Source organism: Colias croceus, chromosome 7 (genome assembly GCF_905220415.1).
Source record: "Colias croceus chromosome 7, ilColCroc2.1".
In the NCBI taxonomy this organism is placed as follows: Eukaryota; Metazoa; Arthropoda; class Insecta; order Lepidoptera; family Pieridae; genus Colias; species Colias croceus.
Genome location: NC_059543.1, coordinates 10,576,983 through 10,599,916, shown reverse-complemented (window position 1 = coordinate 10,599,916; position 22,934 = coordinate 10,576,983). Strand labels below are relative to the sequence as shown.

At 31.6% G+C, this 22,934-nt stretch overlaps 3 protein-coding genes across 3 annotated transcripts; 1 reads left to right on the top strand and 2 right to left on the bottom strand.

Moving 5' to 3' along the window:
• Window positions 1-166: 166 nt before the first annotated feature.
• LOC123693280 (V-type proton ATPase subunit F) lies at window positions 167-2,904 on the top strand. The gene is made up of 5 exons (XM_045638291.1): window positions 167-317; window positions 436-517; window positions 1,250-1,455; window positions 2,346-2,369; window positions 2,793-2,904. Exons 1-5 carry the CDS (start codon window positions 264-266, stop codon window positions 2,823-2,825), a joined length of 399 nt encoding a protein of 132 aa, XP_045494247.1. The 5' UTR covers window positions 167-263; the 3' UTR covers window positions 2,826-2,904.
• LOC123693279 (carbonic anhydrase 7) lies at window positions 2,894-12,289 on the bottom strand. Its single transcript, XM_045638290.1, has 5 exons — window positions 12,158-12,289; window positions 4,456-4,659; window positions 4,077-4,348; window positions 3,482-3,712; window positions 2,894-3,304 (listed from the first exon to the last, which is right to left on the bottom strand). The coding sequence occupies exons 1-5, from the start codon at window positions 12,201-12,203 to the stop codon at window positions 3,098-3,100; spliced, it is 960 nt and encodes a 319-aa protein (XP_045494246.1). The 5' UTR covers window positions 12,204-12,289; the 3' UTR covers window positions 2,894-3,097.
• A 9,257-nt stretch (window positions 12,290-21,546) lies between these two features.
• LOC123693165 lies at window positions 21,547-22,609 on the bottom strand. The gene is made up of 2 exons (XM_045638138.1): window positions 22,362-22,609; window positions 21,547-22,272 (listed from the first exon to the last, which is right to left on the bottom strand). The coding sequence occupies exons 1-2, from the start codon at window positions 22,495-22,497 to the stop codon at window positions 22,043-22,045; spliced, it is 366 nt and encodes a 121-aa protein (XP_045494094.1). The 5' UTR covers window positions 22,498-22,609; the 3' UTR covers window positions 21,547-22,042.
• Between the last annotated feature and the right edge of the window lie 325 nt (window positions 22,610-22,934).

Genomic DNA, 22,934 nt, shown 5'->3' with positions numbered 1-22,934 from the left:
AATTAATGAAATTAAACGTTTTATATAAACGATTATTCACGTTTATCTCTTAACTCTTTTATGTTTTAAGTGAAATTTTTAATCAGAATATTATATAATATATATAAAATTTAAAGCCATATTTAAAACTTCGTTTTCAAATCAAGTATCCAATTTTTTCAGGCTTACCAACCTTACCAAAAAAATCTTTAGTCAGGTGATGAATTTCGTGTGACAGTTCTTAATTTCATTAAAATACCAAATAATAATTTAAAAATTCTAAAATGGCCCTTCAAGCTGCAGTAAAAGGAAAACTTATTAGTGTTATCGGAGATGAGGTATGTCTTTAGTTTTTCTATCAACAACTATCCAAATAAATGTTGATTGGCGTTTGTTTTTATAGTGATATATAAATTTTTTATAATTTTATAATTCTTATTTTTTTTGTTTTTCCAGGATACTTGCGTTGGATTCCTGTTGGGGGGTATCGGTGAAATTAACAAGAACAGACACCCAAATTTCATGGTCGTAGATAAAAGTAAGTAACGTCGTAGTATTTGTATTCAATAGTAATAATTCAAATTTCATCAATGTACTTGAAAATCATGAATGATCATGAAAAAATGTGTTTAGAATAAAGGATTATATAAGTATTTAAATCCGAAGTAAGGTAACTGATCGTTCTATGTATTTATAACTGAAGTATGTGCTACTAACAGTAGTATACAATGTAAGAGGAATCTTTAATACTTACCAAAAGTTTTATTGCATTATTAAAAATCAATTATTTAGATGATTCGTTGATTTTGTTCCTTCATAGTTGTATCGCTAATTGATTGTTTTATTTAAAAATAATTACTAAAATACTCACGACATTGACCAACACTCTGGCCTCACCAATTTCAAAAATCATACAATTAAATCTCTCTATTGCAATGTGAAAAAGATACAAACAAAAAAATGCAATTTCACATTAAAATATTTGTCTGATGTAATGCTAACATTATAAATGCGTAGTATGTTTGTTTTCCAATAACATAACAATTATATAATTTTATTGTTATTCTATAGTAAGAAATCTTATGCCCATGGGTTAGATTTCCTCATCTGTATCACTCCCAAAAGTTAAGATTGAGACAGGTGGTGCTATATTAAAAATGTAACAACAATGACAATTTCTGTTTATTCTCTATGACATTGCAAGCAAAACCTCAGGTGAAAATCTAGTATCTTAACACTAGAATTAATGACATATCCCTATCGCCAACAGACACTCCAGTCAGCGAAATTGAGGACTGTTTCAAGAGATTCGTCAAGCGTGATGACATCGACATCATCCTGATCAACCAAAATGTAGCGGAACTGATCCGACACGTCATTGACGCACACACTGCCCCTGTACCATCAGTATTGGAGATTCCGTCTAAGGACCACCCGTATGACGCCAGCAAGGACTCCATTTTACGTCGCGCTAAGGTAGTATTTTATTTTGGAAATAAAGTATTTATTCATATATTTTTTTATTATAAATTAAAAAAAAATGTGTGATGGAGAATGAAACTGATAAATTGATATATATCATATCTCTGATAAATTGTAAAAAAATATATAGAGATATTTGATGATGAAAATTCGTAAGGAGTAAAATATGTTTAAGTAAGCGTAAAATGGAAAAATAATATATTTCCAATAAAAGACAGAAGTTAATTTCGAACATATTTTTTTACATTTTAAGAGTGTTACATAGCAACTAGCTAACTCATCGTTTTTAAATTTTATCAAACTGCATTAAACATTATGTTGGATGTAAAACGGTTTATGGAGCAAAATCAGAGATATGGACTTTACAATATTTTCTTTTTTTCTACTATTCATTAATTATTCACTTATCTTCTCTATTTTACTTTTTACTATTAATCAAAATTAACAATTTCAACCAAGCGTCAGCGCAACATGCACCAAAAAAAATTTTGTTTTGATAAAATAAGATCTATATGCTTAGGGTTGCTTTTTCCTCATATGCGGAATCTAACCAAAAGCTGTCCGAGCGAGAGGTCTCTCAACGGTTAATGGTCCTTGTCTAACATTTTGACAACTCAACCAGTCATTGATGTTTGTAGAAATGTTAGTTAGGGTGACCATGAATTTTGTTTGACTTTACATCATCTCACCAACTATGTATCGTTTTTTATTTAATTTAATATTTTAATAATTCAAATAAAAATAATTTTGTATTACTATACAATAACAATTTTTTTATTTCAATATATTTTTAGTATAATTTTTCATATTCTGCTTGTTACTTATCAAACTGACCGAAAAAGAATTTTTTTCCTATGTATCAAAACCTTTTTATTTGTTCACAGGGCATGTTCAACCCCGAAGACTTGGTACGCTAAGAACATTATATTGCATGGTTTGTCTGTATGATACAGACTGGCACCTGTAAATATGCCAAGACCCATAATGTAACAACTAACAACTAATTTATTTAAAAGTCGCATTTAATCCTGTGTGCAATTTCAATCCGTTAAGTTAATACATTCCGCAACCATTTTATTTTCAGAAATAAACTGATCTATTAAATTGTGTGCAAATGCCTAACAATGAGTATTAAATATGTTATAACTTATAACATTGTATAGATTGTTGAAATTTTATTATAGTATATTATGAACAATTTAAATGCGTTTTATTTTTGTCCCCTGAGTGTGCATGGTGTGGTGTATGTATGTATTTTTTATATTTTTTCATTTGTTATTATATTTGTAGTTATTTATTAGTTAGACTAATAACAATTATTTTCTTTTCAGTCTATGTTTGGCGCTGATAACTACGCTACCTAGTAGTTTGTTGGCTTTATACACAAATTCAATTATTAATGTAATTAAAGTATACTTGAAATAAAAGCAAATTATTTATTTATATATTTATTTATTATTTACATTAACTTATAATAATACTGATTGCACAAATATACAATATGATACAGTGCACACAACCATATTAATCACTTAACAAAATTACAAATCATTAATTAATTAGATTCATTAGTACCCGTAAAGAACGAGGAGCGGTGATTGGTTAATTTAATTCGAAATTTGAATATTCATAATGTTTAGTCATCGAATTCGTTGACGTCATTTTCGGCTTTCTTGTGGCCAACCCAGTCCCATTTGGAGTAGTGGAGCTTGGTCTTCTTGAATTTGGGATTCTTGGATGTGATTCTCACGAATATACGACGGCCGAAGAGTGGCTGGAGCTGCCTGAAGTTGTCCACAAGCGGCAAGTTCAGGTTGGAGAGGAGACCACGGAAGTTATCCATCTGTAAAAAAGTTTAAGTATTTTATTGCTGTTAAATATTAGGTGATATTTATTCATACAAGATATAGCACCAATTAACAATTCTGCATTTATTAGTTTTATTCGTTTTCTGTTATTATTATATTATATTTATTGTTAGGAATACAAAAAATATAACATCTTAAATAATATTGAATACCTGGAAGACAGAAATCGGGAGGTAGTCAGAGAAAACGACCCATGTGACGGCTTCAGCGCAAGGTGGGGTGGTGAGGGAGCCCTTGTAGGTGTAGAAACGTTCAGAGTCCAGTCCGGAGAGGATGGAAGAGAGGGAGAAGGTATGGGGAAGTTGCATACTGGTGTTGTAATTCTCAATAGTGGACAGATTCTTCACGATGGGAGTTAGCAGCTTGGCTTCGAATTCCACGACCTGTAATATCATAATGTTACTTTTTCTAATATTTAAAGTCGATGTAAAAAATTACGGTTATAAGGTATTCAACGCCTTCGCTGGTAAACGATAATGTCGTATTCTTAGGACGCACGTCTTGCATATTAATGGAACGACAAAATTTTGCGCCCACCCGAAGCGTGTAAAATTTCGTACATATGAAATACTAGCTGTTCCCTGCGGTTTCACGCACGTTGTTCTCCTAGCCTTCCTTCACTATTCAACACAAAAATAATTTTTCATATCGAAAAAGTATTTCCTAAGATTAGCGCGTTCAAACAAAATTCTCAACTAATATTATGAGCTAGAGATATTGTAAGATAATGAGCAGTTAACGATTTACCTGATAGAAGAAAGCAAGAACGCAGAGACCATCAGGGTGCTGGAGAGCTTCAGCAAGGCTCCTGTATTTCTTGTTCCTGTGGATGATGTGCATTTCAAGAGGCAGACGCATGTCGTTAAGAGTGTGTTCTGAACCGCGGTTGTTTTTATCGCCCCAATGGAAGTGCAGACCTTCAATCTCGTACTCGTTGTCGAGAGGACCGCCGAAAATATATGGCAGACGGAATCCCTTCTTTTCTTCTTCAGAGGAGTACTTAGGGACGCTTAATGCGACTGAAAATCAATAGAATTATAAACATGCGCCACTGGTGAGAACTGAAAAATTAATTTACCAATTTTGTACTGAAAATTATAATCAAATTTATTGTAACTCAGTTTACCAGAATGTCCATTATTGGTTATGGTCAATGGTCCCGGGAGTGGATTCTGATACCCGATAAGTTCCATGGCGGGTATGGAAATGGGGATGGCTTGACGAGCAGAAATAGCAATTGGTGATTGCTGACGGCCGCCGCATGCTGGGTGTAGTACCGCCCAACGTCTTTGGTCAGAAGCACGGTAGCCCCAACCGAAGACCATAGACACTGCGAAATATTGATAAATATAAAAAGCTGCCATGAATCGCTGCATATGTACCTATCTTCTCTTAAACTCGTAGGTATCCTTAAAATAATGATTACCAGATACTTTATAACTTTGGAGGGAATTGTATTGTATTGTTGGTACATTAAGATAAGATAAGGCTTTCAATGAGGTTATGGTTTTTAAACCATGTTCGACCCAGTTTAAGGTTATAGGAAATTTGCCATTGTGTTTCAGAATGATGATGTTGCAAAATTCTCTGAAAGACATTTTAATTCAATCGAAACAGATTACCAATTATCTCCCAATCAAATGTGGCTCATTATTGGGCTATTGGCATCATGTTAGACTGACAATATATTCCGCCCGCGGCTTCGCCCGCGTTTTGTAAGAAAAACCCGCATAGTTCCCGTTCCCTTGGGATTTCCGGGATGTAACCGATCCTATATGTGTTAATCCAAGTTACCCTCTATATGTGTGCTAAATTTCATTGTAATCGGTTCAGTAGTATTTGCGTGAAAGAGTAACAAACACACACACACACACATCCTCACAAACTTTCGCATTTATAATATTAGTAGGATATTATTGCCTAATATCCTACTAATAAGGATTAAGCCGTAAGCCGTCCATTCAGTAGATCATGTTTAATAAACATAATTCCTTTGTAGTTACTACTATCATTAGATTTTAGTTGTTTGTATAATATAAACGATAAACGATAAAAAAATATTATTTGAATATGAAATGATTTGGTAGCACTTAATATCCATTAGACCAATAGGTGCATTTTACATTAATTAAATACGACAATAAATCCAACTCTGCATAGATTAAATTAATATTGTCCGCCGTTCCAAAATTTAGAATCACGTCATATATTATTCAATACATGGCTTATTTGTATGCCAGACGATTTTATTTTATAGCCGTAATAAAATGTACTTAATTTAAAGAAAGCACGTAGTGCTATAAAGGTGTAAAATTGAACTACGTTAGAATCTGGTACGCATATTTTGAATAAACATTAGGTAATTATATTTATTAAAAATTAAAAAATGAAAAATCCATAGGTAGGGGAGAGGGGGGCAGTTTAGAACAGGGGCAGTTTTGAATTATTCGATTTATGAACGCATCCTTTACTGTTTTCGACCTCCATCACCTTTTTAATACTGGTAACACCGAACTACACGTCTGTCAGTTGTCAACTAACGTCTATGTCAGTGTCATTTTGCGAAAATATTGCCGGTTACTTTGACGGAGACGAAAGTAAACAAATATTTTTTTGGTTAAATGTAAATTACTGAAGACGTAAGTATTATATTCGAGTTGTTATTATTTTATAGTGTTTCACGTATTACAGACAAAGTATTTACAAATATGAGATCATTGAACACAAGTTACTTTCACGTCCAAATTTTTTTATTTGTGAAGGTTGGTATTGGGGCAGTTTTGTTCAAAATAACTGGGGCACTTTTGAATAAAATGTTCAAAACTGCCCCATACACATATACATGTAAAGCTGACCCTTTTACTAAGTAAGTAATTACATTTTTTACTGTCCTTACTTTACAGTCATAATGGTAAGAAATTATAAAAAAAAAAGAAAGTGATGTGATCGAAGAAGATGCCCAACGAGCTGTTTCATATGTTGTCAATGATGGCATGAAGTTGAGGACCGCTGCTACGATATTTAACATAAAACCGTCAACTTTATTTTATAGAGTTAAAAAATTTAAGGAAAACATAACGCCAAAAAATGAAAACTATAGCAGCAAACACACCACGCATCAAATTTTTACCAATGATGAGGAGCGTATGCTGGAAGGTTACTTTTTGAAAATGTCCAGTATGAACTATGGTTTAACATATTTACAGGGCCGAGAGTTGGCTTATGAATATGCAAGAGCTTTAGGAAAGTGCCCTGAAAAATGGTTAAATAACAAGTTGGCGGGGATCGAGTGGATGAAAAGTTTTATGAAACGGCACTCTTTACTTTACGGCTTTATTAACTTTTAATTTTGACTTCAGTAAATTTAAGATGGGTTAGGTACTTTAACCTATCTCATATTTATATTTAAATTTATTTCAAAGTCCAATATTTTGGCAGTATTAACTATCAAAGTATTGATGTGGTTTGCATTTTTAATAATTATATTTTGTGGTCATTTAGTTGTCATGATTGTTTATTATAGATTTAAGCGTCTTTAAAATGTCATATTTGCTAAGTTACTTATGAATATTATTTTTAATATTGTTTCGCAATGTCCAATTTGATCTCGGTTAAAATAACGTGTTCTTTGTTCAAGACTGCCCCAGGCTGTTAAGAGTTTTATATAAGTTTCTTTAATTAATAGTTATTGTAAGACATAAATGACAGTATACTATCATAATATTAGCTACAAATAACATAAATATATTGTTGATTATTTTCTAAGTTACATGGTTTCCATTTTATTCCAGTTTTTCAAAACTGCCCCTAGGGGTTTCAAATGTGCCCCATTCGCGGGGCACATTTGAACAAAATCGAGTTTTTTTTAAATTGATACTGTGTAACTATAGCAAGTCAAAATAACTAAATATAATTTTTTTTATGTAGTATAAGCCCCATATCTTATATTAAAATAAAATAAATCTTGATTGGTCATACCATACGGGACAAAAAAAAAATTATTTAAAAAGTGTTCAAATGTGCCCCCCTCTCCCCTATCTGATGAAGCGCGTTTTGAAAATGTTAACCTTTTAAAACACTCATCTATCGATTAAATAAGTAGTTTTACTTATTTAGTAGACTTAGCCATAAAGTCTTTTAAATTTTTATGTATACGCAAAATATAAACATTTCTATATTCAAGGCGACACTCGCAATCAATGTAGGAATATCAAAAAAACTTCATTGTGTGTGCATCAATCTGCACTACGACATTGCATTACTATGCTAGGTATCAAAATCTTCAAAAATACGTGCTTTGTTTCTTAAGCTTACAAAACAATAAATTTAGCTTAAACGGCGGCTAATTTATTATTATCAATCGTATTATATAGTCACGTCATTGTATAGAGATGTAATTGATTATATCTTTTAGCTGCAGGAATTTAATGTACCTAGATATTAAGAAGAATATCTGATGAGTAGGTAGGTATTGTTGTAAGATACTAAATGTGTTGGTACAAAGGGTATGCCATATGAAAATCGAAGTTTGTAACGAAGATGTTAGAAATGAATATGGTTTAAATATAAGCGATTTAAAAATACTAAACATACGCAGTAAAGATAACACTGGGCGACTGAAGGTATTAAATTATAAATACAAACAATTACCTCGATGTGTGTGTATGGTGAAACGTTATACTTATATGCATTTGGGTTAAATTATTATTCTTATTTCTAAAAAATTTGCAAGAGAATTAAAATATTATGAGGTCAAAAGAATCAATTAGGACAATCTGTGCCAAAAACACTATATTGGTTTATTATATTTTAGATTCTTGGTTAAATAAGAGTAATGTGTTAATAAGCTAATAAATAGAACTTTTGATACTTTATATATGTTATATATATTATGTCCAGAGATTGGTAGTCATAATTATTATATCATATTATACCTAGTTGAGGGATGACAACGACCGAGGTAAAACATATCAAAATTGAGCCATCTTTGAGCCTTTAAAAAAATCTTTAAAAATAATGATTACGTATTTAATAAGAGTAATGGTCAGAACAATAATAATATATCAAAAGCAACAATCGAAGGCCCTAAATTAAATTGGAAAATTTAAATAATAATCATCTAGACACGCGGCAGCGTGTCAAGCCGAGTTCAAGCGAAGAGAACTGGCGAGCAGCAGCCGTGTGTATATTTACACGAACCATTTCGAGCCACTTTTCACCCCCTTATAACTCGAAAACTATTTAAGTTATATAAACCAAATTTGGTACATATCAAGAGGACCTCAAGATAAACAAGAACCTTAAATTTCATAAATACAGATTAAACAGTTGCGTAGATATTAATATCCAAAAATCGCAATTTTTAAGACTGACTGACTTATAGACATATACAAAACCTAACCCACTTCCAGATGACCTAGAAAGTTCAAATTTTGTAATCAACTAGGTAATAGCGAGTATACAAAGGAAAAAATCAGAAAATACTGAATTTATTTGTATTTAATTTTTTTTTCAATGACATAAATTTTGTTTGTATGGAAAAATGGAAAAGTTTAAAAAAAAAGAAAATAGTATATTCACCTTACTAGTCTTAAAAAATAGATCAAAACTAATCAGTGGCCGAAAAAAATTTTGAAATCCATCCATAAATGACTGAGATATAGATTATTGAAGTTTACATATTTTAGGACGAAACATCTGTAGATTCGAAGCGCCTCTGACATCACACTCACTCGCGCTAGTATCGCTAGGGCGGATTACTTCGATTGCATGATTTCTTTATTCAAAACTGTTATTAAACGTAAAATAAAAGAAAATTGTAATAAAAATATTGCCTTTATTGCTCATACAGTTAAAAATAATATATAATTTTACATATTCACATTTATTTATTCTTTATTTATGAGTGTTTAGTTTAGTTTTAATTTCAGTGTAAATAAATAAATAAATAAATAAAATCTTTATTTTGCTTTAAATATGGTATTCAATGGTGATACAATTATATTAATAAAGCACAAACATGTTTAGCCAATACAAGCATGCAAAAATAATTACCATAAATGGTGTAATGGAAGAAGGCTTCGTCGAAGGTCGAAATGATTTAATTTGCGTAATATTAATATGAGTGAAACATCTTTAGGCGCGTTTAGAGTAAAATTTCAAGATCGCGTCATGGCAATACCGTAACGTCATGGAGTAAGGCGACGATTCTTCTACAACGATCTTTGCATCTTGGTAATAGTGTGTGTACAAATTCACGCTGGATGTTTAGAAAATCATGTAATCTTTTAAACAGAAAACGAGTTTAAAAAATTGCAGATAATGACGTGGCAATGTGCGCTGACAGTCATAACATACAAGAAAATATAGAAAATAATACTAAACAAACCATACAGAGAAACCGCAAGAAAAAAAAATCGTATATAAAAAGTATTATATTTATAAAGTAAATCAAATTTGCAGAGTAATTTTCTGTACAAAAAGTAATGATATCCCACCAAAAACATAAATGTAAAAATTGGAGCCGAGTTCAATCGTTGACTTAATTTGCCAAAAAAAAGAAATGAGATCTAAATGTGTGCCAAGTTCTGCAGACAGTCCAGAAATTTATTTACAAAGATGTATTAAGTTCTTAGGTTGACTGAAAACTCAATTGTTTTATTTTCCCTTAGAGAACAATGTTTATTCCAAAATATAACTTTTTTAATTTGAATAATATAATTATTTTCACAAAGCAAACAACTAATGACCTATTGAACCCCTTAATTTGATGAGGCTAGTTTTTAGAACCTCACAAAATATAAACAGTATGTAAAACTAGCCTCATCAAATTATGGGGTTCAATAGGTCATTAGTTGTTTGCTTTGTGAAAATAATTACATTATTCAAATTAAAAAAGTTATATTTTGGAATAAACATTGTTCTCTAAGGGAAAATAAAACAATTGAGTTTTCAGTCAACCTAAGAACTTAATACATCTTTGTAAATAAATTTCTGGACTGTCTGCAGAACTTGGCACACATTTAGATCTCATTTCTTTTTTTTGGCAAATTAAGTCAACGATTGAACTCGGCTCCAATTTTTACATTTATGTTTTTGGTGGGATTATACTTAAGCGAGTCGTTGAGTGCAACGTATTTAAATGGCGTAAAATGACAGGACGTTTAAAAATAACCGTAATTTAGCTGACGTTTAACGAGTAAGTAGATACCTACGTTTTGTGAATAATGATAAATTTTATTAAATTAATGGTAGGTAACTAACTATATGTTTTAACTAATAAAAATTTATGTAAGTGCCTGCTTCTTGGTAAAATGTGTTTAAAGCTTTGCATTGACCCCTGAAAAGTTGAGGGAATTTTTGTTTAAAGGGAAAGTTACACAACTAAGTGATATTGGCTATATTTTTTAATAATAATTCCAAACGACTAATTATTAGGTATCTATAGTAATTAAGGACTCGCACTCTAGAATAAAGTTGTATAGAAACAAAAAAAATACCTATCAGGTACACGATACGTTACAATCCCCGCGTTTACTTATATTGTACCTAATAATTTAAATCTTATTTTAAAACAATAACTAAGTAACTACTTTTGTTTTGTTTTGTTTCCCTTTTTTTAATTACACACAACATTACATTAATTATAAAATTTAATATGTATTTTGAAACAAATGAACAATTAATAAATTTATCCTTTAGCATTCGCGTGACTTGAAATGTGCTGAAATCAAACATGCGTCTACGCGTTAACTGCATTTAGATGAATAGATCAAACATAGGTGACCTTTTTATGGATAATCTAGCGCTAATGTAGGGTCAAGATTATTGAAATTAAAATTATTTGGCACACTTTTTCAGCGCTACTACTTTTTTGTTATTTTCGATTCAAATTATTTTTGTCATTTTTTTTCAGATATTCATAATTCAGGAGAATAATCTTGTGTTAGGTATTTTTAAAAACGATTCTTAGGTATTTAATCGACTTCCAGAAAAGGAGGAGGATTCTCAATTGATCTGTATTTTTGTGAGTTTGTTATCTGACGAATAAAGACTGGAACGGATGGGTGCACGGATTTTGATAAATATTTTTTTATTCGAAAGCTGGTGTTTGATTCCGTTTAATTTAGTTTAGTTCTGACAATTTGACAATTTTGAGGCGATAGCTTTTGTTAAAAATTGGGTATTGGGTATTATCTCTAAACGCATTTTAATGGTAAAAAAAATATTTGTAGGCATAATAGTTTTAATATCGATTCGTTTTCACAAATGAAAATTCTTAATGATCAAAATATTATATTTTGAATCATCTAGAGTGTTTGGTCGGATGTTTGTGCGATCCAACGTGTGTGAAACGTAGCTACGGTACATATTTCGCGTGTCTTTACTGCTATAGAGAATATACATTAAAAACTTAATTAAACACAATTATGAACAGTTAAGGGCACAAAATATTAACTTTATGCTTTTATCTGATTTTATGCTCCAATTCGCCATCCTTTGAACCATTTTCATTATTATGCGTTATTATTATTTAGTTACCTGTGTAGGTATAATTTTTCTTTGTTTAATTTTATCAGAATTTTTATTTTATATTTTATTCAATATTTTTTTTTTATTGTCACTTGACTAATACAAGACAGTTAATTTTTATCAAATATTTGAAAACTGTTTGTATTTTATCTAAATGAAATAGAAGATATCCTGCAAGTTTAGGAATATGATTTATTATTTTAAATTAAACAGATTTAAATTTCCAATATATTAAATATTATTAAATATTTCTTGTTTTTTATATCGGTTTTAAATATAAAAAATATAAGGCTTACCCTGAAGTGCCAAAATAGCGATAAGAGATGAAACAATAGAATTCATTGTGAATTACTTATATTACTAATTGATTGATTGATTGGATGGTCACTTGATGCTTCCTTTCTTGCAGACTGCGGTTTATATACTACACAAGAACATCTTGAGCAGTGCGATTTGAATGGTCTAACACGTCACTCATGTGAGAACTAACCCTTTACAGAAAAAGGTGTGGATTATCTGAACATGGCTTTATAAAATTTTAACTGAGAAATCTTATTACACGCTATTAGCGTAAAGCTTAGGATGCGAAATGCATACCTACTGGTGGACAATATTTAATTTTCGTCCAATTTTTGTTCTTGAAGGAAGCGGTTATGAAAGTAATGTTTGGTAGCTTCGTCGCTAGAGAGGTTTAACTTTTACCACTTAACGATGGCAGTAAATGCAATTAAATTTACTTTATTTCCTTCAGAATCATTACCTATTATATATATTAATAAGTATGCCTCGGTTCTCTACTCTACATACCTACTTATATAGAGCGCTGCGAAGGAACGATGCATTTTATTTTATTTATTTATTAACTCTTCAGTAAAAGTAGGTACATAGGAAACTTCATACTATAGGCATTGCTGAGTGTAAGTAGGTAATTTGTATTACCACAAACTACAAAGATGAAAGACTACTGAGTGCATTAAGGTTTACGATCTTTACGGTGGATTTAATAATTGCTAATCCTTTTGTATTATTCTGGGAAAATTACAAACAAATGAATATTAAAAAAATTAAAAGGTATAATTGTTCCATATTTAATTCAAAAAGCTGAATGTTTCGATCGCATTTATCGGGTTAGCGTAGCAGCCTATTGGGACGAACAATACATGATAACATTACTGAATGATATAATTATTTAGCTAGTCAATTTATTTTTGTAAACACGCCCATTCAATAGTGTCAAAATAAAAAATAAAGGGCTCCCTATAAGTATTCTGTTCTTTGTTCGATGAATTTCTTTATCGCTTGCGCACTGTGTTACTAGACACAGCTATAAGACAATGGAATTTAAATTTCTCTGCGTACACAGGAATTTTGACAAATTTAGTAATAAAATCAGTACTGTTTAAATTTTTTAGCACATGTTGAAGATAATAATTTTTAAGGACGTTCATTGGTAAATTACCTACTCTGTCAAAAAGAAGAGGGGAAAATTACGTGAGGCATTTTTGAGGATTTATTATTTTTGGCAAAGCAGGTAAAACCACGGGCGGAAAGATAGTTATTTATATATAAAGTGAATGAAGTGAAGAGAACGCATACCCAAAGCTCTCGGGAAAAGAGCTTTTGGTTATGTGGGTTATGTCGGACCCTCACTAAAAAGCAGAGACCTGCCGGCTAACCTACATAAGTATTGATCTACCGCTAGAATAGCGTGGTATCGGGTAATCTCTAGAATTTTTTTAGACTTTATAAAATTTACCAATAATAATAGATAATTAATACATACCTAAGTACCCATAGAGTGTGCGTAGAAGAAGTAATATTTTGTCTTCATTCATCTATTACCAATAATAAAATTGGATAGTGTGTTTGTAATATTAAAATAACCGCTTTTTACTAAATACATATGGATGTATACACAATACCTACATAACCAAAATAGTAATTTTTGCAATTTTGGCTGTTGGCTGTTTTTCGGCTGGACAGATTTTGATGAGACTTTCACTGATAGATATAAGATAAGTTACTTTTTATAGGTACTCCTATGTTAATTACTTACAAAGTCATTTTCAGCCATCTGCGGGCCTGTATAATTATATGTAGGTATCTTCAAAAAGATGCAGCAGGTTTTTTAATACTTAGATAGAGTGTTTCTATCTATTCTTGTATTTTTTTTAAACGTAATCGCATAATTTACCTTCGCTGCGCTGTGAAAACGAAACGCATACCACAGGTAAAAATGAAAGACGTTTGGATGGGTTCAAACAAGAAAAAATGTTATGAATTTGAGTTTATTTATTATTAATACATAACATTTTCCCGGCCCGAAAAAAATAAGTTAGACCTCGTTAGTAAAAGCACGCATAAATGACTATTTTTTGATACACCGATGATTAATGTTCGCATTCAGGTCATATATGGCCATCCTCCTTTGTTCCACAGGAACAGTAGGAAGAAAAAACTAATTTACAGCTACTTAGTATTAAAATAATATTTGTGTGTTTTTCAATCAAATTGCAAATTGAACGAACCAAAACATAACTAGTAAGTAATCGCAATAAAATTCGTAAAAAAGGATACTTAATCAAAACAAAATAAACCAACTAAATTTTGCCTTCAACACAGCAAATCAAATGATTGCCGTGTTGTGGGCAAAATTGATTCATCTCAAGACGTGCCTAATTGTCATTTATATTGATTTCAATGTGAATTTAATAATTGAGCTAGATATTATGTAATAAATCTAACTATATAATAGTGATAATAACTGAATCAAACGTGTTTTTGTATTATTTCATTATTGTGTTGAAACTTTCACAGTCTGGTGGATATAACATAGATGAAAATTATAAGATAATTCATTTAACGACAAATTTTCCATCCTATTTTTTTGAAAAATGCACATTCTTTTTTTACAATAATTTTAACCGGCTTTTGGTATCATGTACAACGTACTTACGACTCGAAAGTCGTAGATACGAATATCTATGGTCTGCCAGGGTAAGACGGCTGATGGTAGGCCAACTAGTAGGCCTACCGGCCTAATAGGAAGGAGTCCTAATGCCTTCCATAATCCTAATAGGATAACTGATCCGCCTCAGTAGAAATATAAAAAAGTTTCACTTCAAAAAAATGTGTGTGTGTACTAGTGTACACACGTAAGAAGTGAAACTTCTTTATGACCTAATTTTTCAAAAAATAATTTACTATCTATGCAACTTTACAGAAATATGTCGAATCACGCGTGACGCGTGGTAGGGATAAGAAAAAGATGGCGCGTAACGGAAAAATGTTACACTAAATTTTTTTCCAATCCCGATAAAGAAGTTTCACTTCAAAAATTAAAAACCACTTCAAAAGTTTCATTTCAAAAATTAAAAACCTATTTTTTTCTCCCTTTTTTATGAAACACTTACCTACCTCATTTACACTCCATAGTTGTGGGAACCGAATTACGACCTCACTTTATTATAAACACTATGCGATATGTTCAAGAAAATACAATTTATATTTTATTGGTTAAAATTACTGCTGAGCGTAGTTGGATGTTCACGTCTGTTGCATATTATGCATGCTACTGACTGTATTTACACTAAACCACGTGAGAACCCTCATTAAAATATTTAATTTGTAGGTTAGTTCTACCAAGAGATAGGGGAGTCGAGAAAGCTTATAAAAATCATATAAAAGAAGCTTATAAAAATCATTTTAAAAAGGTGAATAGATTTGGGAAAGCTTTTGAACTTAAATAGTCAAACAAAAGCCTTCGAAAAAAATGCCACTAAAACTTTAAAAGGAATTGAACTTATTCGGATACAACGACGAATACCTAACTAAGTACCAACTATTATATTATGAATGAACAATTAAATGATTTTTAAATTTAAACAATAGATTGTATTCAAAAGATTTACCACAGCTCGACAAATTTGTAAGTCAGCAATAATAATTTATATAATTAAGGTGCTGTACGGGTAGATACCTACCTACTATTTAAAAAGGTTCTGAGTCTAGACATACAAAAAAATTTGCATTATGCATAATGTTTGATATTGATAAGTCGCTAAGACATTCATTAGACAAGTGTCTAAGTTTCGCATAAAATTAGGCTGTCTATTAGTCTTCCGTAAGATTTAAGTATTCGTCTAAGAGCTAACTTATGACTAGATGAGTATTTTACAATTTTATCGTAAGCACATCGCGTAGACATTTTAATACAATGCGTTTATTTAGTTAACTCTGTCCATTAGTATTTAAGTTGTAAGAAGACAGCGGATTTGAAAGAAGCACAGAGTGATAGCACATGTTGAAGAACTAAATAATTGTTTTTTTTAAGCTATTGCATAGCTTCTATCGCAGGCCATGAGCGCGGGGACTGAATCGAGAAATTCCGTAACGAAAAACCTCACGCTCCCCACTCCGACGGGCAGAGGTGTGCCTTGAAGGCATAGCTTTACCGCGGCAATCCCCGAGTGCCACACGTCGTTTTTTTAATTTATTATGACTTTTGTTGTTGAATATTTTTGTATATTTTCAAAGTTTTCATGTTTGGGTAAATTTTAATTATGATATGAAAAGCTCTTATTAGGGATGTAACGATACCGATACCGATACCGATATATCGGCCGATATAATCGGCAAGCCGATATATCGGTATCGCCGATAATAAAACAACCGATACCGATATCAAACAATTCAAAAAACCGCGCCCAATGAACGATGCGGGAGGCCGCCCGCGCGTGCGCACTTTGTTTTCTGAAAAAACTCTACCAATAGTAAAATTTTATTAGGTACTGATTGTATGTGTATTACTTAAAGTTTAACTGACTTTGTAAAATAATAATACTAAAATAAATGGTTTTGTTGTTTTTTGATTTGGCATTTTTATTTAAAAGAATACGATTAACAGTTGAGTCTCTGTTAAATTTTGGTAACTTTTTATGCATAATTCACTATTTACTTTTCTACCAAGCCATCGATATCGGTATCGCCGATACATTACTACAAATATCGGTATCGTTATCGTATCGGCAAAATCATGTATCGTTACATCCCTAGCTCTTATCTATAGGTACCTATCCTTTACAATGATGTTTGGAAAAAACATAGCTAGCTGCTAGAGAAAGCTAGCATAAGCTTTAGAAATACTAGCTTTTACCTACCAATGGTTTTATCTGCGGGCTCCGTTTCTATTAGATATTTTATTTTATAGCTATCCACTATTCGCAATTTATATTTATATTATTTTATGCTTTTCCAAAACGCCTAGAAGCGATACTAAAATTTTATCCATGCAAAAAATGGTCAATTATCACCATACAAAGACTGTTTGCAGAGAAACTAGTTCCAGCATTTTTATCTTAATTTGCTGATCAAGCTTCAAAAGTACCTACGTCAATTATGGAAACTTTTATTTCAAGACTGGAGTACCAAATCCATGGCTTAAATATAAATATAGATAGATTACATCATACATATTATAATTTATAGCATACTAGGTTTCCACCCGCGGCTTCGCCCGCGCAGTAAAAAGAAAAAGAAAAACCCACATAGTTCCCGTTCCCATGGGATTTCCGGGATTGCGTCATTTTCCCGGGATAAAAAGTAGCCTATGTCCTTTCTCGGGTATCAAAATATCTCCATACCAAATTTCATGAAAATTGGTTCTGTAATTTAGGCGCGATTGAGTAACAGACAGACAGACAGAGTTACTTTCGCATTTATAATATTAAAGTATGGATTATATTCCGCTGTGTATACTGTCAGTATCGCTGTGAGAACTAAAGTCTAAAACCGCTATTTCTTAAGACTTGTACACACATCTCATTACCATTCACGTCTCGTTTCCCGACTAATAAAATTAATCACAGTGGACAGGCGGAGCTTGCCGTGTGTAAATCATGTTCTGGCCTAACTTAATTGTTAATGGGCCGTATGGATCTGCGCTTTATTGTTATGATCTTTACGTTTGAACGCGTAGTTATGGGTATGGGCGGAGTTTCGTGTTCTTTTAATATCGGTGACATAAAAGGTTTTAATCTTAATTAGTAGCTAAGTACTGTATACCAGAATTCTGTTGAACTAGACGCTTGTTTTATACTTTAACTAGCTTTCAAGCCGTGGTTTACTGGCTTCATCCGCGTAGTCAAAGTTAAACCCGCTATGTATAAGCTTCCCCATGTCCTATCCTATTACACGTCTCATGCTATCTCTGTACCAATCCAATTCGCTGCACTGGTTGAGGAGAGAAGAAGAGAAGACGGACAGACAGACAGAGTTACTTTCGCATTTTTAATATTAACTACCTATATATTCTAGGATTATGAAAAATAAAGGAAAAATATTATGTTTGGTAACTAACTAAATTACACCCAAAAATAGGATTTACCTAAGATCGCCCACAATTTCGTACGCCCATTCTCGTCTTCGTAATCGGTGATCATAATACATTTTTATAATTACCTACCCATTATATTATAGGTACCTATAAAATATATATATCAGGTGAAATCCTGGATCCTATCCTGGTTACTAGATAATAATATTAGATATTATAAATGCGGATGAGAATGCATGTAGTTAGGTTATGTTTGTAACTCTTTCACGAAAGAACTAAGTACTGGTAACTGGACGGATTATAATGAAACATTAGACTCTAATGCTTTATACCTATATTACTCTCATGATTAGAGTAATATAGGTTTTATATAAGATTTTCTTATACTTCACATCTATACTACGCTTTACCTACCTAGTAAAAAAAGCGCGTAGTGTAGGTACTTAATAGGTAGCTCGCTAAGACATACTCTCATATTGGCCAACATTGCCCACAGGGGTATCTTTGCCCAAAAATCAATTCATAAGAAAAATTTTAAATTGCAAAAATACCTTTATACTTTGGCAACATTTATTGTATTTGGTCACGGAACTATATATTTGGTGTAAAATAGGTTATATGTATGACAACACTGCCTATTGTGTGTGTCGCTAACTTAAATCAGCAACTTGTTGTAACTCGTCGAATATCATGTGTGATTTTGCGGGCAAAAAATGGTGAAATTCAAGTGATAGTTTGTGCATGATGGCTAAAACACAGGTTATTTTTACTCATAACATGTTATAAAATAATGTTTGAAGAGTGTTTTAATGCTATTATTACCACTGAAGTTTTAAACAAAAGTTACAATGGTGGGCAAAATTACCCAATAATGTAGCGATCTATATTTGACAACATTGCCCACCATCAAAAAATGCTTAGGGTTGGCACATTTCATATTACCACATAATTTGATAGTTAATAATATTACTTCTATTCGGTTTATTTCGGAAAAATAAGCTTAATTTGGTCTCCCGGAAAGAACCATGGTAAATAAAGTTAAATTGCTGAATTTTAAGCACAACTGAAATGTAAAAATATGTTTATTTTTATTAAACAGTCACTGAACAATATTCTGTTTTGCTTTTTTTATCTTTTTATTGCCTACAACATAATCCTACGACGAAATATTTGCAGTAAAAGAAATCGGAAGTCATGCTCATCTTACTGAGATGTACACACCCTAGGCTTTTGGAAAAGCGAAATGCGATTTGTATGAAAATAGAAAAAATACCTTGGTTACTTTGCCCAGCCACTAAAGTCGGGAACCTTTCATGATACTGCTTCGATTTTTAAAGTAAACGACATCTTTTCCAACATTTTTGAATTGAACTTTAATATAATCTGGCTAGAGGTCATATTTACGTCAAAAATCGACTTGGGCAATGTTGGCAACAAGTTCAGATAACTTTACCCGCCCTCAAAAACAGACAAAAAATGAATAAAATGTTGAAGAATAATGAAATTTTCTACAGCATTATATGCACACGACCTAAGAAAAACATATGCTAACAGAAAATACTAACGCTGCCATAGAATTTTTTTGCGGAAATTGAAATTATTCATAAAAAGCGGGCAATGTTGGCCAATATGACGGTAGCTATAGAAAATGTAGGTAATATTTAAGCGCAAGGTAATTAGGCGCCTCATTAATTACTATTTTGATTTTATGTTTACATTAATATTGTAAACGTGAAAGTTTTTATTTGTTAGGAACTTGTGATTCTTCGAGATGGCGGTTTCCTCCTCGCGATGATTTCCTTCACCGTTTAGAGCAGTGGTGATACACCTTATTATTATTATTTACTAGCTTCCGCCCGCGACTCCGTCCCCGCGGATGGGCGTCCATTTTGAACTGGGAAGACGTTTCTCACTAAATTAATTTTAGGTGAAATCCTGGATCCTATCCTGATTACTAGATAATATTATAAATGCGGGTGTGTACCTATGTATATGTGTAACTCTTTCACGAAAGAACTACTGGACGGATTTTAATGAAACATTAGAGTAATACTTATAGGTTTTATATAAGAATTTGAATTTGCCCGCAGCACAGCACCACGCTTTAAACCTAGTAAAAAAAGCGTAGTGTAGGTACTTAATAGTAAGCTTGCTAATACATACTCTAAGGTGAATGCATGGTATGTATATATTTTGTAACCCGCAACTAAAAGTAAACTCTCAGATAAGAGGCGACCCCCGCCGATATGCCCATAATATACAAATACTAAGCTTGACGACTACCTAAGTGCACACCTATACAATAAATTACATAAGACACTTAATATACCTACACAACATGAACACATTACAATGTAAGTCCAACCTAACTAATTACCTTCTAGAGCTTAATTATGATGAATGTGAACACTTGTTAGGTCACTATATTATTATTTCGTCCAAACTACAAACTAGAAAACACACACACACACCCTTACACACAGACACCCTCAATCCCTCAACATAGGTATATATTTTTTTTTTTAATTCTTTTAGATTTTTAGTTCAATTTCTCCTATTTTTTTGTAGTTTCTTTTTTAATTTAATCAAATTTTTGGCTAGTGATACTTGCATAGTATAGAATTGTTATAATATTCAGGTATATAACTTGTATCAATGGATGGATAAATTATACCTGTAACACAGGACATTTCCTAGCATAGGACTTAGGAGACATTGTTCAAAATATATCGCAATTAATTATTGTACCTACGGTTTATGTTTTACTTATATGTAAGTTATCCCATAATTATTGCATGTACATGTAAGTATATATTTTTTTGCTGTCAAAGAAAGAATTTATGTCTCTCTCCATAATACACGGGCACTACCAGAAGGAAGATACCCGATCTTTTGGAAGGCTTATGTGGGAACACAGGTCCAACTATTATTATAATGTCTTTCCATTGTATTTAGTATGGTCATGTCCAGTTATACTCTCAAGTCTAATGTGTTCTTTAGGGTACCTAGTTACATTATAATAGTGAAGTCCCATGTCCCCTAGTGGGGTAAGGGGCAGATGCATTATACATCTGTTTCACTGATCGATTTTCTTAGGGACAAGTAGGTGATCAACCTTCTGTGACCAACCAGACCGAGACATATTTTTTCTTGTATCCACCGAGAATCGAACCCAGGACACCTCGATGCTACGCTCACGCATCAACCACTGTACCAAGGAGGTGGTCAATAGTCTCTCTTCTAGTTATAGTATAGCAGTAATAAAATTAAAAACAATGATTACACAAAATATAACTTTATTTAATCAAAATTCTTTACATTTAAAAGAAGGCATGGACAAGAAGTCCTATTTAAAACAAATACTAGATGAGTCATACAAATTCTAAACATGTTACATTAAAATTGAATAAGCAAGAAAATAACTATAACATACAAACTAAATATTACAAAAACTTCAGTTCTAATGAAATCTTATTGTCAAAGGTATTGGAGAGATTGTAGTAATATAATATGTACAAAATATAACATAATTATTTTCAAATGGGATCGTTTTTAATTGTAGTGATTTTCAACTGAACATGAAATGAACAAAAATTGGTAAAACTTTTATGAAATGATACAAGAGCTAATATAACTAGTCCTATTATTAAGATTAATATTTATTTATTTATTTAATATTACTTATTTTAAAGATAGATATTTGCTCTTTTCAATATGACACAGTAAAAATACTTATAAAGTATTTTTATATTAAAATTTTACAGGAAAATGTTCCCAATGTCTCAATCGCTACTCATTCATACCCAATAAGAGAATGACCTACTATACAAATAAGTCAACAATATATTTATAAACTACAGTCAGCGTCTTGTAATTGTTTCTCCAGTAACTTTTTCATTTTCTCTGGTACAGGGACACCTGAGTGGGCTGGTTTTGGTCGCCGTTTCCAATTTGCCTTTTTAGCACTTTTAGTTACGCTAGCAGGAAAGGGGTCAGAATTATTCTCCTTTGGTTTTGGAGTTGATACTTTTGGTACTGTATTTGTCCTCGGTCTTGATTCAATATTTGTGTTGTTTACTAAAAGTAAATAAAAATATAAGAAAAAACAATTATTGGAATTTAGACAAGTAGATATTATAGATAGCATGATCAAAATTCAGAATTACCTTTAATAGGGATCCTTTCCTTGGTGTTTCTCGACATTACTTTTTTAACACTAACAGGAGATGCCTTGGCTTTTGTAGCTTTTGTTATAGTTCGCTGTAACTTTGGAGTAGCTTTTACTGTTTCTCGTGGAGCCATTTTGAATGATGGAATTTCATAAAAAATCTACCTTCAGCTAGATTTGTATCAATTTATAAAATATATTTTTTACTTCCAACAGTCTTTTTGAATATTTAATTTTAACGTTTAATTAAACGTCACCGGTAAGCGAATGTCAAAACGTGATATAAATAATATATAATAGATAACAATAAACAAACTACAAAACAAGAATAATTCCCATAGACAATACAATATAAAAATTAGGCCTGAAGCCTGCTGACGTAACGTTATAATGTTAATTTATTTAATTGTGAATAGCAGTAGTAATAAAATATGCTTTTATACTTAGCTTTTACATGAATAGTTTAATTTAGAAAACAATTTCATGTTATAACGAAATTTAAATTTATAAAATTTTTGACGAGATAAAAAATATATTTTGTAAGAAAAAAACTAAACGACTTGTATTTTTT